The 14,605-nt window shown below is 43.1% G+C and overlaps 1 protein-coding gene across 1 annotated transcript in view; it reads right to left on the reverse strand.

Annotated features, from left to right (window-relative positions):
- The window catches only part of rab6ba (RAB6B, member RAS oncogene family a), a 75,561-nt gene that overhangs the window by 8,064 nt on the left and 52,892 nt on the right, over positions 1–14,605 (reverse strand). Inside the window, exons 6-7 of the mRNA XM_010902936.4 lie at positions 12,151–12,244; positions 8,616–8,682 (exon numbers count right to left, since the gene is read on the reverse strand). Coding sequence (XP_010901238.2) covers positions 8,616–8,682; positions 12,151–12,244 — 161 coding nt within the window. The remainder of the gene's footprint in view (positions 1–8,615; positions 8,683–12,150; positions 12,245–14,605) is intronic.

Consider the following 14,605-nt stretch of genomic DNA (forward strand, 5'->3'; position numbering starts at 1 on the left):
GAGGAGGAAGATGGCCATTTTAGAATGAAATTCATTTGGTTACCATAGAAATGCACAGTGCCACTCAGAACGCGGAGGCTGGAGGGAGAGAGCTGGGAGCTGTCACAACTTAGGGTAACCAGGAAGTTCCGAAATAAATCGCAGGTCTGATCAAGTGCGTCAGGCGACGGCATTAGAAACTGAGTCTGAAATAGACTGGTGGAGGTACTATTACAGATAGACTGACTATTACGGGGACTGTTATAGTTAAATAGACTAGTACAGATTGTGTTACAGTTAAATAGACTAGTACTGATAGTGTTATAATAAAAAACAGACCAGAACAGGTAGTATTGTAGTTAAATAGACTAGTACGGATAGTGCTATAGTAAAACAGAACAGAAGGGGTAGTATTGTAATTAAATAGACTAGTACAGGTAGTATTAAAGTTAATACAGTAGTACGGACAGTATTATAGTTAAAAGAGTAGCACAGATAGCATTATAGCTAATAAACTAGTCCAGATTTAGTTATATTCAATAAACTAGCACAGGTTGCAATATATTTAAAGCGACAAGTAGAGCTAGTATTAAACTTAAATAGACTAGTACCGGTAGTATTGTAGCTATAAACATAGCAGAGGTAGTAATACTGCCTCAACTAGTACTTGTTAGTAGAGTGGTACAGATTCTGTACTAGTCTACTAACTATAATACTACCTCTACTAGTATATGTCCTACAGAGTATTATAGTAAATAGGCTAGAACACGTAGTATTATAGTTAAATAGAGTAGTACAGGTAGTATTAGAGTTAGACTAGTAGAGGTAGTACTATAGCTAATAGACTAGTACTGTTAGTGTTAGAGAGAGGAATTGTATCATACTAGCTCTGGCTTACCTAACTCTTTTTAATATGTAATAAGACCTATATCAGTAGGTCAGGGGAGTTCCAACAATTTCAAATTAACTAATTTGATTATTCAATTAAGTACCAGGAAGGAGTGAAAACCTGCAGACACTCTGCCTGTGTTGTATTGCGTTAACACTGGCTTCTACAATACTCCATGAAAATTACCTGCTGTAAACAACCAAAGACTGAGCAATACACACTGAATAAAGTATAACGCTGCATATAATGTTGGTTATGTTTCATGAGCTCCAAATTATCCATACACATAAAAAAAAAAAAATCTCTCAAGTTTTTGTGCATACGTTTCACTGTTAGTGAGCATTTCTCCTTTGCCAAAACAAATTTCTCCTTGGGGTTCAGTTAGCACCCTGGTGAGGATGACAAAAATGCAGATGAGCTTCACTGAGATGTTTTTGACAGTTTGTGCAGAAATTGTGTGGATACCCAGTTTCATCAATTGTCCATGAGGCTGAAAAACTTCATGTGGTCTGTGCCAGATGTGGAGTTCCGGTGCTGGCATGGTTATATGTGGTCTGTGCAGGATGTGGAGGTCCTGTGCTGCCATGGTTACACGTGGTCTGTGCAGGATGTGGAGGTCCTGTGCTGCCATGGTTACATGTGATCTGTGCAGGATATGAAGGTCCTGTGCTGGCGTGGTTACACATGGTCTGTGGAGGATGTGGAGGTCCTGTGCTGGCGTGGTTACACATGGTCTGTGGAGGATGTGGAGGTCCTGTGCTGGCGTGGTTACACATGGTCTGTGGAGGATGTGGAGGTCCTGTGCTGGCGTGGTTACACATGGTCTGTGGAGGATGTGGAGGTCCTGTGCTGGCGTGGTTACACATGGTCTGTGGAGGATGTGGAGGTCCTGTGCTGGCGTGATTACACGTGGTCTGTGCAGGATGTGAGGCCAGTTTGGCTTCTCTGGCAGCAGCTTTGGTGGACATTCTGGTGTCAACTGTACGCTCCCTCAAAACTTGAGATGCGTGGAATTGTGTTGTGTGAACATTTTAGTATGGCCTTACCCCCTACATAAGGTGTTCCTGTACAATTTTCCTGTCGTTCGAGGGCATTTTAGAGAAACAGCCTTTTATTGCGTATAAACAATATCCGGAATCTTTCATTCCAGCTCATGAAACATAGGTCCACAAGTGCACCCTTGCAGGCCTCCCTGAAGATCAGATGTTACCCACGCAGGAATCAACTTTGACACCCCATCATGTTGGTCGGCATTAGTATGAAGAAAAAAAGGCCCTCGGCCAAATCTGAGACATCATAACTATGCATGAGCTTGTGAATGTTGAGGGGTGCTTGACAGTGTGCCTCTCATTTCATACCCTCGGTTTGGAGGGTGGTGGGGGCAACCAGCCAGACAGCACTCCAGCCAAGTGGGTAAATTATGCTGATAGGCCCTTCACTGTTGGGCGATAACACTGTTCCGGTGCCAAGAAGCTGTTGACCACGATTAAGCTTTGCTGACACTTGTGTTGTGTACAGGAACTGTGTCTTTTAAAACAAGCGTTTTTCGATTTCTGGTTGGGTTTTGGTAGCAGGGTTGGGGTCAGATGCAATCACAGGCAAAAAATTATATAATATGAAAATATTATGTAAATATATGTTATTGTATCCCTGACCTAGGTCCTGCAATTCATCTATATAAGTGTCTGATAAATGGTCTGATATAAGGGTCAAATAAACGGTTGATATGGGCCCTATAACAGGGGTCTGATCTAGGTCCTGAGGTTTGATATAGAGGTTTAATATATGGTCTTATACAGGGTTTTATATAGTCTGATATAGGGTTTTAATATTGGACTGATATAAGGTCTGACATAAGGTTCTAATATGGGTCTGATATAGGGTTCCAATATGGGACTGATATAAGGTCTGGAATTGATTTCTAATTTGGGACTGATATAAGGTCTGATATAGGGTTCTAATATTGGTCTGATATAGGGCTTGATATAGGTTTCTAATATGGGTCTTATGTAGAGATTGATAATAGGTTTCTAATATGGGACTGATTTTAGGTCTTGATATAGGGTTCTAATATGGGTTTGATATGGGGTCTAATATGGGAGTGATAAAGGATCTGAAATAGGGTTATATTATGGGGTGATATATAAGGTTCCAATATTGGAGTAATCTAGGGTCTGATATAGGGTTTTAACATGTGGGGGATATAGGGTCTAATTTAGGGCTGATATAGGATCTGATATAGTCTTATATTGGATTTAGTATAGATTGATATTGTGGGTCTGATATATAAATCTCCATTGAATTTGACTATATTTGTCCAGGACTAGGCTTAATATGTGTCCGCCAAACCGGCTCAGAGTGTAATATAGTTTGATAGAGGGTCTCATATAGGAGCTGATATATAATATCACATAGGGGCTGATATATAATATCATATAGGGGCTGATACAGTCTGGTAAAGGGATTGATATATGGGTTTGCCAGAGAAAACAGTAAGAAGCCCAGTAAGCATACCATCCATTTGAGTACCTTTAGCCAGTTGTTTTCTGAGCCCAATATGCATCTACATGATGTAGTCTCTGTAGTTTCCCTGAGTGATTCTAGTTCTACTAGAGACTTTGTGTTACATAAAGGAGACAAGCAGGGATCACTAATATTGGGGACACAAAGTAGGACAACCCACATTTCTCACAAAACACTTCAGAGCAGAAACTGCTGTTCGTAAGGCTCTACAACTAGCCTGTTGTCACGTCCTGGCTATGCCCCTAGCCATCTCTGCGCCGGTGTCCTCCCGCTACCACGACCATGACACCTGTCAATTCCTTTCATCCATCAACGCATATCACTTTGATTAACGGATTGGCAGTTTGCATTCAGCGTCTTAGCGTACTATAGAGCGCCTTTAGTGGAATACACCAGACTTTAGTAGAATACACACAGACCTTTGCCTGTGGGTGAGCGTCTTATATGTCAGTCACAGTCGGTCAGCTCACCCAATTAGATTAGTAGTTATTCTGACCAGCCAGGTGACTCAGACACCAACTAAAGGGCAAGTAATCAGTAGAAATGAATGAAATTAGTTCAATTTATCCCCCCGATGATTACACCCACGAAAACGTGTTGTGGAACTTGCATGAATTTTGATAGGAACCGTTACCTGTTTTGCAAGGAAACCAATGCTATTTCTTTCTGTTCGAAAATGTACCCACCATTTTACTACACCATTTTATTACACCCACTGAACAGGATGATCAAATTACAATCCTGTTTCTAAAGAAGTTGGGAACGCTGCGTAAAATGTAAAATAAAACTAAATGCAAAGATGTGCAAATCATTTAAACCCTATATTCAATAGAAAATAGTACAAACACATATCAGGTGTTGAAATCTGGACATGTTATTGTTCCCAGAAAAATGTATGCACACTTTAACACATTTCAAAAAAGAGGAATCAAAAGGCTGGAAAGGTTTTTTAAGGAATATCACACAACTAATTAGGTAATCTGGCAACTGGTCAGTAACATGTCTGGGTATTAAAAGAGCATCCCTGAGAGGATTGGTCGGTCCGGAGTGAGGATGGGGAGGGGTTGACCACTCTGTGAAAGACAGCGCAGGCAAATAGTGCAATTTCTTAATGTAAAATTGCAACGTTTGGGGACCTCATCATCATCTATGGTACGTAATATCATTAAAAGATTCAGAGAACCTGGAGAAATGTCTGTATGCAAGGGACAAGGCCGAAAACCAATATTGGATGGCCGTGAACTTCCGAGCTCTCAGACGGCACTGCATTAAAAACAGACACGATTCTGTAGTGGAAATCACAGAATGGGCTCAGGAACACTTCCGAAAACCATTGGCTGTGAACACAGTACGACGCTGCATCCACAAATGCAAGTTAAAACTCTCCTAAGCAAAGAAGAGACCACATACAGTGGGGAGAACAAGTATTTGATACACTGCCAACTTTGCAGGTTTTCCTACTTAAAAAGCATGTAGAGGTCTGTCATTTTATCATAGGTACACTTCAACTGTGAGAGACGGAATCTAAAACAAAAATTCAGAAAATCACATTGTATGATTTTTAAATAATTAATTAGCATTTTATTGCATGACATAAGTATTTGATCACCTACCAACCAGTAAGAATTCCGGCTCTCACAGACCTGTAATTTTTTCTTTAAGAAGCCCTCCTGTTCTCCACTCATTACCTATATTAACTGCACCTGTTTGAACTTGTTACCTGTATAAAAGACACCTGTCCACACACTCAATCAAACAGACTCCAACCTCTCCACAATGGCCAAGACCAGAGAGCTGTGTAAGGACATCAGGGATAAAATTGTAGACCTGCACAAGGCTGGGATGGGCTACAGGACAATAGGCAAGCTGCTTGGTGAGAAGGCAACAACTATTCTTGGCGCAATTATTAGAAAATGGAAGAAGTTCAAGATGACTGTCAATCTCCCTCGGTCTGGGGCTCCACGCAAGATCTCACCTCGTGGGACATCAATGATCATGAGGAAGGTGAGGGATCAGCCCAGAACTACACGGTAAGACCTGATCAATGACCTGAAGAAAGCTGGGACCACAGTCTCAAAGAAACCATTAGTAACTTACTACGCCGTCATGGATTAAAATCCTGCAGCACACACAAGGTCCCCCTGCTCAAGCCAGCTCATGTCCAGGCCCATCTGAATTTTGCCAATAAATATCTGGATGATCCAGAGGAGGAATGGGAAAAGGTAATGTGGTCTGATGAGACAAAAATAGAGCCTTTTGGTATGAACTCCACTCGCCGTGTTTGGAGGAAGAAGAAGGATGAGTACAACCCCAAGAACACCATCCCAACCGTGAAGCATGGAGGTGTAAACATCATTCTTTGGGGATGCTTTTCTGCAAAGGGGACAGGATGACTGCACCGTATTGAGAGGAGGATGGATGGGTCCATGTATCGGGAGATCTTGGCCAACAACCTCCTTCCCTCAGTAAGAGCATTGAAGATGGGTCGTGGCTGGGTCTTCCAGCATGACAATGACCCGAAACACACAGCCAGGGCAACTAAGGAGTGGCTTTGTAAGAAGTAAGACTGGCCTAGCCAGTCTCCAGACCTGAGCCCAATAGAAAATCTTTGGAGGGAGCTGAAAGTCTGTATCCCCCAGCGACAGCCCCGAAACCTGAAGGATCTGGAGAAGGTCTGTATGGAGGAGTGGGCCGAAATCCCTGCTGCAGTGTGTGCAAACCTGGTCAAGAACTACAGGAAAACATATGATCTCTGTAATTGCAAACAAGGTTTTTGTACCAAATATTAAGTTCTGTTTTTCAGATGTATCAAATACTTATGTCATGCAATAAAATGAATTACTTAAAAATCATACAATGTGATTTTCGGTATGCTTTTTAGACAGTTGAAGAGTACCTATGATAACATTTACAGACTTCTACATGCTTTGTAATTGGGAAAACCTGCAAAATTGGCAGTGTATCAAATACTTGTTCTCCCCACTGTATAAACAAGATCCAGAACCGCCATCTCCTTCTCTGGGGCCAAGCTCATTTAAGATTGTCTAAGGTGGGAGTCTGTCCTGTGGTTTAACTAATCAATTATTTTTGGGAATCATGGAAGCCGCGTCCTCATGACTAAAGAGCAGAGGGACCATCCGACTTCTTATTAGCACACAATTCAAAAGCCAGCATCCGTTAATGGTATGGGTATGTGGTGTGTGCATTAGTACACACGGCATGGGCGACTTCCACATCTGTGGAGGCACCATTAATGCTGAACAAAATATACAGGCTTGGGAGCAACATATGCTGCCATCCAGACCACATATTTTTCATGGAGGGCTTTGCTTATTTCAGCAAGACAAGCCAAACTATATTCTGCATGTATTACAACAGCATGGCTCCATAGTAAAAGAGTCTCGGTGCTAAACTCGCCTGCCTACAGTCTAGATCTTTCACCCATTGAAAACATTTGGCACATAATGAAACAAAAAATTACGACAAAGGAGACCCCGAACAGTTGAGCAGCCAAAATCCTATATCAAGCAAGAATGGGAAAACATTTCACTTTCAAAACTACGGCCAACAGTTGGTCTCCACAGTTCCCAAATGCTTACAGAGTATTGTTAATGATGCAACACAGCGGTAATCATGCCCCTGTCCCAACATTTCTGAAACGGGTTGCTGGCATCAAATTCAAAGTTGCCATGTATTTTTCCAAAAACAATAACATTTCTCAGTTTCAACATTTGATTTGTTGTCTTCAAACTATTTTCAATTAAATATAGGGATAAATGGTTTGCATTCTAAAATGCATTCATTGGCATTTTATGCAGCGTCAAAACCTTTATGGAAACGGTGTTACAGATGCCATGTTGTAAGATATGGCATCTGTATCCTAGCTTCATGTTCTAGTATTGTCTTGACCGTGACAAAGACAACACTGTTTCTTCAGCACACAGGAAACAGCATGTCACTTGTTAAGGGGATGGTTGGATGGTTTTCGAAGGGAAGAATGTTTATACAGACACTTAATATCCCAAACCAGCTGTCACACATGCCATATTGCAACGCAGTCCTACAAGATAGAGAAAGACAGAGAGAATGAGAAAGAGAGAGAGAGAGAGAGAAAGACAAAAGGCTGAAGACTGGGACAGAGAAATACTGTCCTCAATGTCACCCTATTCCCTATCTAATGCACAACCGGTAGGCCCTGGTCAAAAGTAGTGTACTAGGGTGCCATTTGGGACTCGGGCAGAGAGCGCTTCTGGCATGCTGCTCTGTCTTGACTAAGCTCTGTCTTACTGACGCCGGACACCTCCTGTCACCACATCGCACTGCCCAGCCTGGACAGGGAAGCGAGGCGGTGCCTGTTGCCGTCATCCGTGGCTAGCCCAACGGCACCCCTGAGCCCCGTCAGGCCCTAACGCTCGAACGCCGCCAGGTGTCTGGTGGCGTGCCGTGCAATGGGCTGCTTTAATTGGACGAGGATAATCTGCATGACCTTTAGAGCGGAGAGCAGGTTGGTTCACCTTCAGTGTGATGCAGCTGAGACAGAGGCCTTCAGTACTTCCTCATTAGTGGCCCGGCCAATCATGTTGGAAGCTGAATATGTCAGATCGACCGGAAGTTACTTTGACATGTCAGATTTTACCTTGAGTGGTTTAGAGGCCATTTATCAGCCCATCTAACTATGACATCACTGTTACCTTGTCCTGTGCAGAGGCCTTTTATCAGCCCATCTAACTATGACATCACTGTTACCTCGTCCTGTGCAGAGGCCTTTTATCAGCCCATCTAACTATGACATCACTGTTACCTTGTCCTGTGCAGAGGCCTTTCATCAGCCCATCTAACTATGACATCACTGTTACCTCGTCCTGTGCAGAGGCCTTTCATCAGTACATCTAACTATGACATCACTGTTACCTCGTCCTGTGCAGAGGCCTTTTATCAGCCCATCTAACTATGACTCACTGTTACCTCGTCCTGTGCAGAGGCCTTTTATCAGCCCATCTAACTATGACATCACTGTTACCTCGTCCTGTGCAGAGGCCTTTCATCAGCCCATCTAACTATGACATCACTGTTACCTCGTCCTGTGCAGAGGCCTTTCATCAGCCCATCTAACTATGACATCACTGTTACCTCGTCCTGTGCAGAGGCCTTTCATCAGCCCATCTAACTATGACATCACTGTTACCTTGTCCTGGGTAGAGGCCCGAGTGCAGGAAAAGGATACTTCCCTCTTTGCTCGTCTCCTGCATGCTCTCCATCCCGGGAAGGGCTGACGCCACGCGTCGGAACAGCTGGGGGTGTGGGGGCAGGGGAGACAGGGAACAGCGACTGAGATTTAATCATTTAGTTAATTATTTCAATGACATTTTCCTTATTTTCAACTTGCTTTGGCAGTGCAAACAAATGTTTTCCATAGCAATAAAGCCTCTCTGTGTTTCACTGACAGCAGAAACAGCGGGAGAGAGAAAGAGAGAGGAGCAACACACGGTGAGATAGCGAGCGAGCGTGTGGCAGACAGAGAAAGATAGACAATTGGGACACTGTGAATCTTGTAATGTCCATAACCAGGCTTTTGTCTGTCTGTTTCAGTGTGGCATTTTGTATTTTATGGAGCTCCTTGTTGTAACTTGTCAGAAGGAGGTGATCAGTCACATCTGCAGGGCCTTCCTGGTGGACTAACAAGACAATGTGTACAACAGAGGCCTTCTGGGAAGTCGTTCTGTGGCTGTAATGGCCCATCCGTCCTTCTCCTGTGATGTAGGAGATCAGGGATGTGCTTGCCGGTAATTGACTTTGAACGTAATGAGAAGGGCAGTGACCCCAGAATGGCCCCACAGATCTAAGTGGTAAAACAGAGAGGTTCCTGTCAATCTGACTTTCATCCAACCTTTAATCCATTTCAACTGACCGACTGTGTGAGTACTCTGGCTTAAGAGCTGTAGGCGCAGCCCAATGTATACTGGGAGCATTCAGTCTTAGGGAGGTGATTGGGTCCATAGGGGAAGGAGGAGCTGAATAAATTGCGCGCCCTGTGTAGTATATCCATGTCTTCCAGTGACGCATCCAACACACGTTAGCTTGTTAGGGCCATTCAGACACACTGGGTCTTGGCCGGGTGACAACAATGTTACAGATCACCTCATATTGCCAAAGGTTATGGTAACCTGTCTTAAATGGCACCATATTTCCTTTATAGCGCACTGCTTTTTACTTGGACCCATGGGGCTCACTGTGGTCTAAAGATGTGTGTAGGGAATAGCGTTTCATTGGGGATGCGAAGAAGCACTGCCAAAGACAAATGTCAGAGTGGCCATTTACTGTGTTTTTGGTTTGAAGGGATAGCTACAACCTACTGTTCTTCAGACAAGCAATCAATCAGAGTCATTATATGACCTATGTATGATTCGTACATATACTAGATCACAGGATGACATAAAGAAACCATCAAGTCCTATTAGTGGGTCTGATATGTACATATGAGCTTGTGCTTCAATGCTCTCAGTTGTTGTGGCGTTGACCTGCTATTCTGTTCGCTGTGTACATCTACACCATACGCCTTCACATTTTGGTATTTCTCAAATGATGATGGAGGTCTATCTTGACATTGATCGCTTTCACTGTCTTTCCCGTCCTCGCTATTTCAGAGTAGCTCAAACGTTCTGCCTCTTCCCTGGTCTCAATTGAACAAGGTCACAATGGTGGTGGTGGGGGTGGGAGGGGGGGGCAGTAGTGTTCACAACAACTGGTTGTTTAGAGACAGAATTATGTTCTGCTCCATTTGTACCTCCCTCTCCAGTGGTCTTGAATGGGTTGTGTGTTTGCATCAGTACTGGCTGACAACATTGTTCCCTTCATAAAAAAAGTTAATACACGTAAATCATCTTTGCTGCCGTAGCTCCTGGTTACAGTGTCATACATCAGACTATAAAAGCGACACTTGTTTTGAATCACAGTTGTTCATTGGTGGGACAAAAGTGCACGATAAAACGAGATAAATAGGGAGGGTGAAATATTTAGAAAGATTAAAAGACTAAGAAATATTGAAAGATAGTGTTGGATAGAAAGACTGAAAAAGTTAGAAAGAAAGAAATACAGAAAGAGATGAAGATATCGAGAAAGAGCGAATTCAGAAATTATACATCACGTTGTCGTGTTAGTGCCTCAGAATTCAATGCATTTGAATTAAGATATTTTCTTCAAACCATACTCCTAAACCTTTAGGGTGAATGATCTTATTACTCTGAAATACGTAATAACAACAGGACCCTTACATTTCATAATTACTCCATTCCCCAGGATCAATACCTAGTGAAAGCTCCGTTGGCAGAGATGACAACTGTCTTCGGAAGAGTCGAAATCTCCAAGTCAAAACTCTCAGGTGTACTCCGGTTGAAGTTCTGACGGGTCCACTCAAGGACATTTAACTGTTTTAATCCCTATTCACCTGGCTGTGCACTTCAGGTTGCTGTCCTCCTGAAAGAACTGTCCTGGTGCCAGTTCCAGCCTTCTTGCAGAAGGTAGCAGGTCTTCCTTGAGTACTTTTCTGTAAATTGCTCCATTTCCCCTTGTATCCTGACAAGTGCCCAAGTCCCTGACAAAGAACTGCAATAACATGATACTGCAACAGTATGATGGTGCCAGCACTACGCTTCGCAGTAGAGATGTGCTGTGTTTGCATGAAATGTAACACTTAGCAGTTGGGACAAAAAGACAAAACATTTTGGCACATGGCTGTGGAATGAATAACGGATTCCAGGTAAGCTTTCTTGAGTTAATTGTTCCTTAATGCCACCCTACAATACAGGCTGGATTTGTGGAGAATTCTGCATATTGTCTGGTCGTTGCCATAAATGCCTGTAGCCATGTCTAAGTTGCCTCTTGGTACCGTCTCTCATCAGTCCCCTGCTTGCTCAAGTCCTCCAGTTTTGATGGACAGCCTGATCTGAACAGGGTCTTAAGTATTGCCATACACAATTCCACTTCTTAATGATCTCCTTGGCTGTGGACCAAGGGACGTTCAAGGGCGTGAGGTCATTTAATACCTGTCCTCCCATTGGTCTCCCCACAATGTTGTCCCTTAGTACCTCTGAAAGCTCCTCAATGCTCATGGTTGAGTCTTTGCTCACGCAGTTCACTACCTGACAGAGGGGGACCTATAAAAGCTGCTTAATTCATCCTGAAATTATGGAAATCACTGCAATTTAGCACAGGTGGAGGCTAATTACCTTGGTGAACTCAACAGGACATGTTAATGGAGCGGATGATGGTCACTCAGCGTACCTGAAATTAACCTATTCATGGAGTGGACACAATCAGGCTAACTGAACTGAACTGTGTTAATGGAGCAGGTGAAACATACTCAGCTTAACTAAACCTAACTTTAATTACAGAGCGGCTGACGCTAACTCAGCCTAGCTAAACTGGACAACCTGCTAAATGACTTAGCGAGCCACTCTGGTCATTTCCTTCCAGCTGAAAAGTCCCACCTTGGAAATACATAATTGGTTTAGGCGACACAAAGAAGTGACAACCGATAAAATCCTTTGAAACAGACAAGAGCAGAGTGTCCGGATCGTGACTGGGGCTGATCTGCTGGGACAAGGTGAGGTTGGTTGTTGAGAACCGTAAATGTAATGCGACACGAAGGGTATCGAAAAGTCTTTCGACAGGCTGCGGGTTGTGATGAAACATTCAGTATAGGTGGAGTCAAAAGGTATTTTTTGGAATCGAATGTCCTGTGGAGAAAATGTGTCACTCACCTGTTTGACGTTGTAGCCTGTCTTGGCACTGGTCTCAATGAACATGACGCTCAGCTCCTTGGCCCGCTGTTCTCCTTCCTCTATGGTGATCTGTCTGTAGACATAGGAGGTGTCCTAGATCATTAGGACGTACAGGTCAAAAACAGAGTGCATTTGTCGAATCCCACTCCCACTATTTTTCCAGTTCTTAACCAACTGGATGAACTGAATCCATTGATCTCTACTCAATTCTTCGCTGAACCAACTGGATGAACTGAATCCATTGATCTCTACTCAATTCTTCGCTGAACCAACTGGATGAACTGAATCCATTGATCTCTACTCAATTCTTTGCTGAACCAACTGAGTGAAGTGAATCTATTAATCTCTATTCTCAGCTGAACCGAGTGAGTGAACGATATCCATTTTATCTACTCGATCCTCAGCTGTGCCACATGCATTGCCACATAACTGATTTCCCACTGTAACAAACTTAAGATACAAGTGTCTGTATTAATTAATTAATTCATAAAGCAGTACTGTCTGCCTGCACACTCCCTCCCTATTCACATAGCCACTGTTGTTAATTAACTGATGGTGAAGCTGATTAATTATATTTTGGTCTGAGAAACATATTCATTACTGCCTATTACACTTACACTCTAATGCAATTAGTCCAGGTCTGAGCGTCTGGAGATGTGAGAAAGGCAGTGTCAGGTGCACAAAACATAGGCACTAAATTTGACTCTACAGTACATACATTTAAACATTTATTTGCATTGACCCAAATAGTACTTCATTTATGGTGTACATTCTGGTTTCCAAAAATATTTAGGTTTTCAAGAAATACTGTTTTGAGGATTTCCGGGTTATTACATTGTAGTTCCAGGTCTCTTGTTGACTACACAGCCCACCCAGATACCCAAACTAACAAGCACAGTTAGCCTTTCAGCTAGCTAAACCAACAATGTACAGTTAGCTATTCAGCTAGATAAACCAACAATGTACAGCTAGCCATTCAGCTAGCTAAACCAACAATGTACAGCTAGCCATTCAGCTAGCTAAACCAACAATGTACAGCTAGCCATTTAGCTAGCTAAACCAACAATGTACAGCTAGCCATTCAGCTAGCTAAACCAACAATGTACAGCTAGCCATTTAGCTAGCTAAACCAACAATGTACAGCTAGCCATTCAGCTAGATAAACCAAAAAAGCACAGTTTGTCATTCAGCTAGATAAACCAACAATGTACAGTTAGCCATTCAGCTAGATAAACCAACAATGTACAGCAGAGGGTGGTGTTCAGGGACAGTGTCAGAAAGGCATAGAGACAGGCTATGGACTCCTGGGAAAGGTTGGCAAGGTGATGTTCAGGCTTCTCTGTTCCCTCTAGCACAGCACAGACAATCCCATCAGTACCCTATTCCCAATAAAGTGCATGTCTTCTTACCAGGTTCCACAAGAACAACAACAGGGCTCTGGTCAAAAGGATGTCTTCAGTTCTAGTCCGTCACAGTAAGACATCATTTAAATTGAACTACTATTATTAAAGGAGTGAGAAGCAAAAACGTACACCGGGTTCAGAAACACATGAAGAAAGTCTAGAACCGATATTCATCGGGCCGTGGTGAAAAGGGATAGAGGCCTAAGGGGCAAAATTATATTCTAAGAGAAGCAGCCAGCCCAGTTCTGGAGTTGCTCTGGATACATAATATTCTCAATGCCCAAGCCTCTGCACACAGCGCATATAAGCCTGGGATATCAACGATTCAAAGACGCTTGGGAGTTGGGAAAGTAGACAAGTAAAGGGGACTGTGATAGGTGGGGAGGGTTAGGGATGAGGCGGGCTGGATAATGATTGGTTAACAGGTGATGCCACTTATGCACATGGGTTTCTCGCAACATCTTTCCATTGGCTAATTAAGACCAAGTTGGATGCACTGTTCCACCGGACTCTCCGTCCAGTTAAGGCCGAATACTCTGGGAGTGAGATTAGCACGGCTGATGGTGGAACGGTCTATGTACCCCAATAACAATCAAACAGGCCCACTCTACCTGGGCAAGGCCCCCTAAGAATGGTGGCTGTGGTGGAGGTGGTAACGGAGGCAACAAGAAGAAACAAGAAGGATTGGAAGAAATAGAAGAGAAGAAGAAGAACAACAACAACAACAGAAGAAACACAAGCGTCATCCCCTTGCAATAATCAGGTTCCTAGATCCCAGTCCTCGCAGGCAGCTCCTCTGAAAAAACTTGTCCCATCAGTGCGGAGAGAGACTAATCTGACTCTAAGAGGAGATAGAACGGGCGTCAACAAGATCCAAGACAGACTGATCTCTGTAACACAGAAGTTACATTTAGCGTAATTTGGTCAACTGTGTAATTACAAACAAAATGTGCCCACGGGAGATTAGAGACTCAGTGTTATCTTGCTACACTTGTCCACACCATTCCTGCATCGCACAGAATTAAACAAAG

This window comes from Esox lucius, chromosome 8 (assembly GCF_011004845.1).
Source record: "Esox lucius isolate fEsoLuc1 chromosome 8, fEsoLuc1.pri, whole genome shotgun sequence".
Classification (NCBI taxonomy): Eukaryota; Metazoa; Chordata; class Actinopteri; order Esociformes; family Esocidae; genus Esox; species Esox lucius.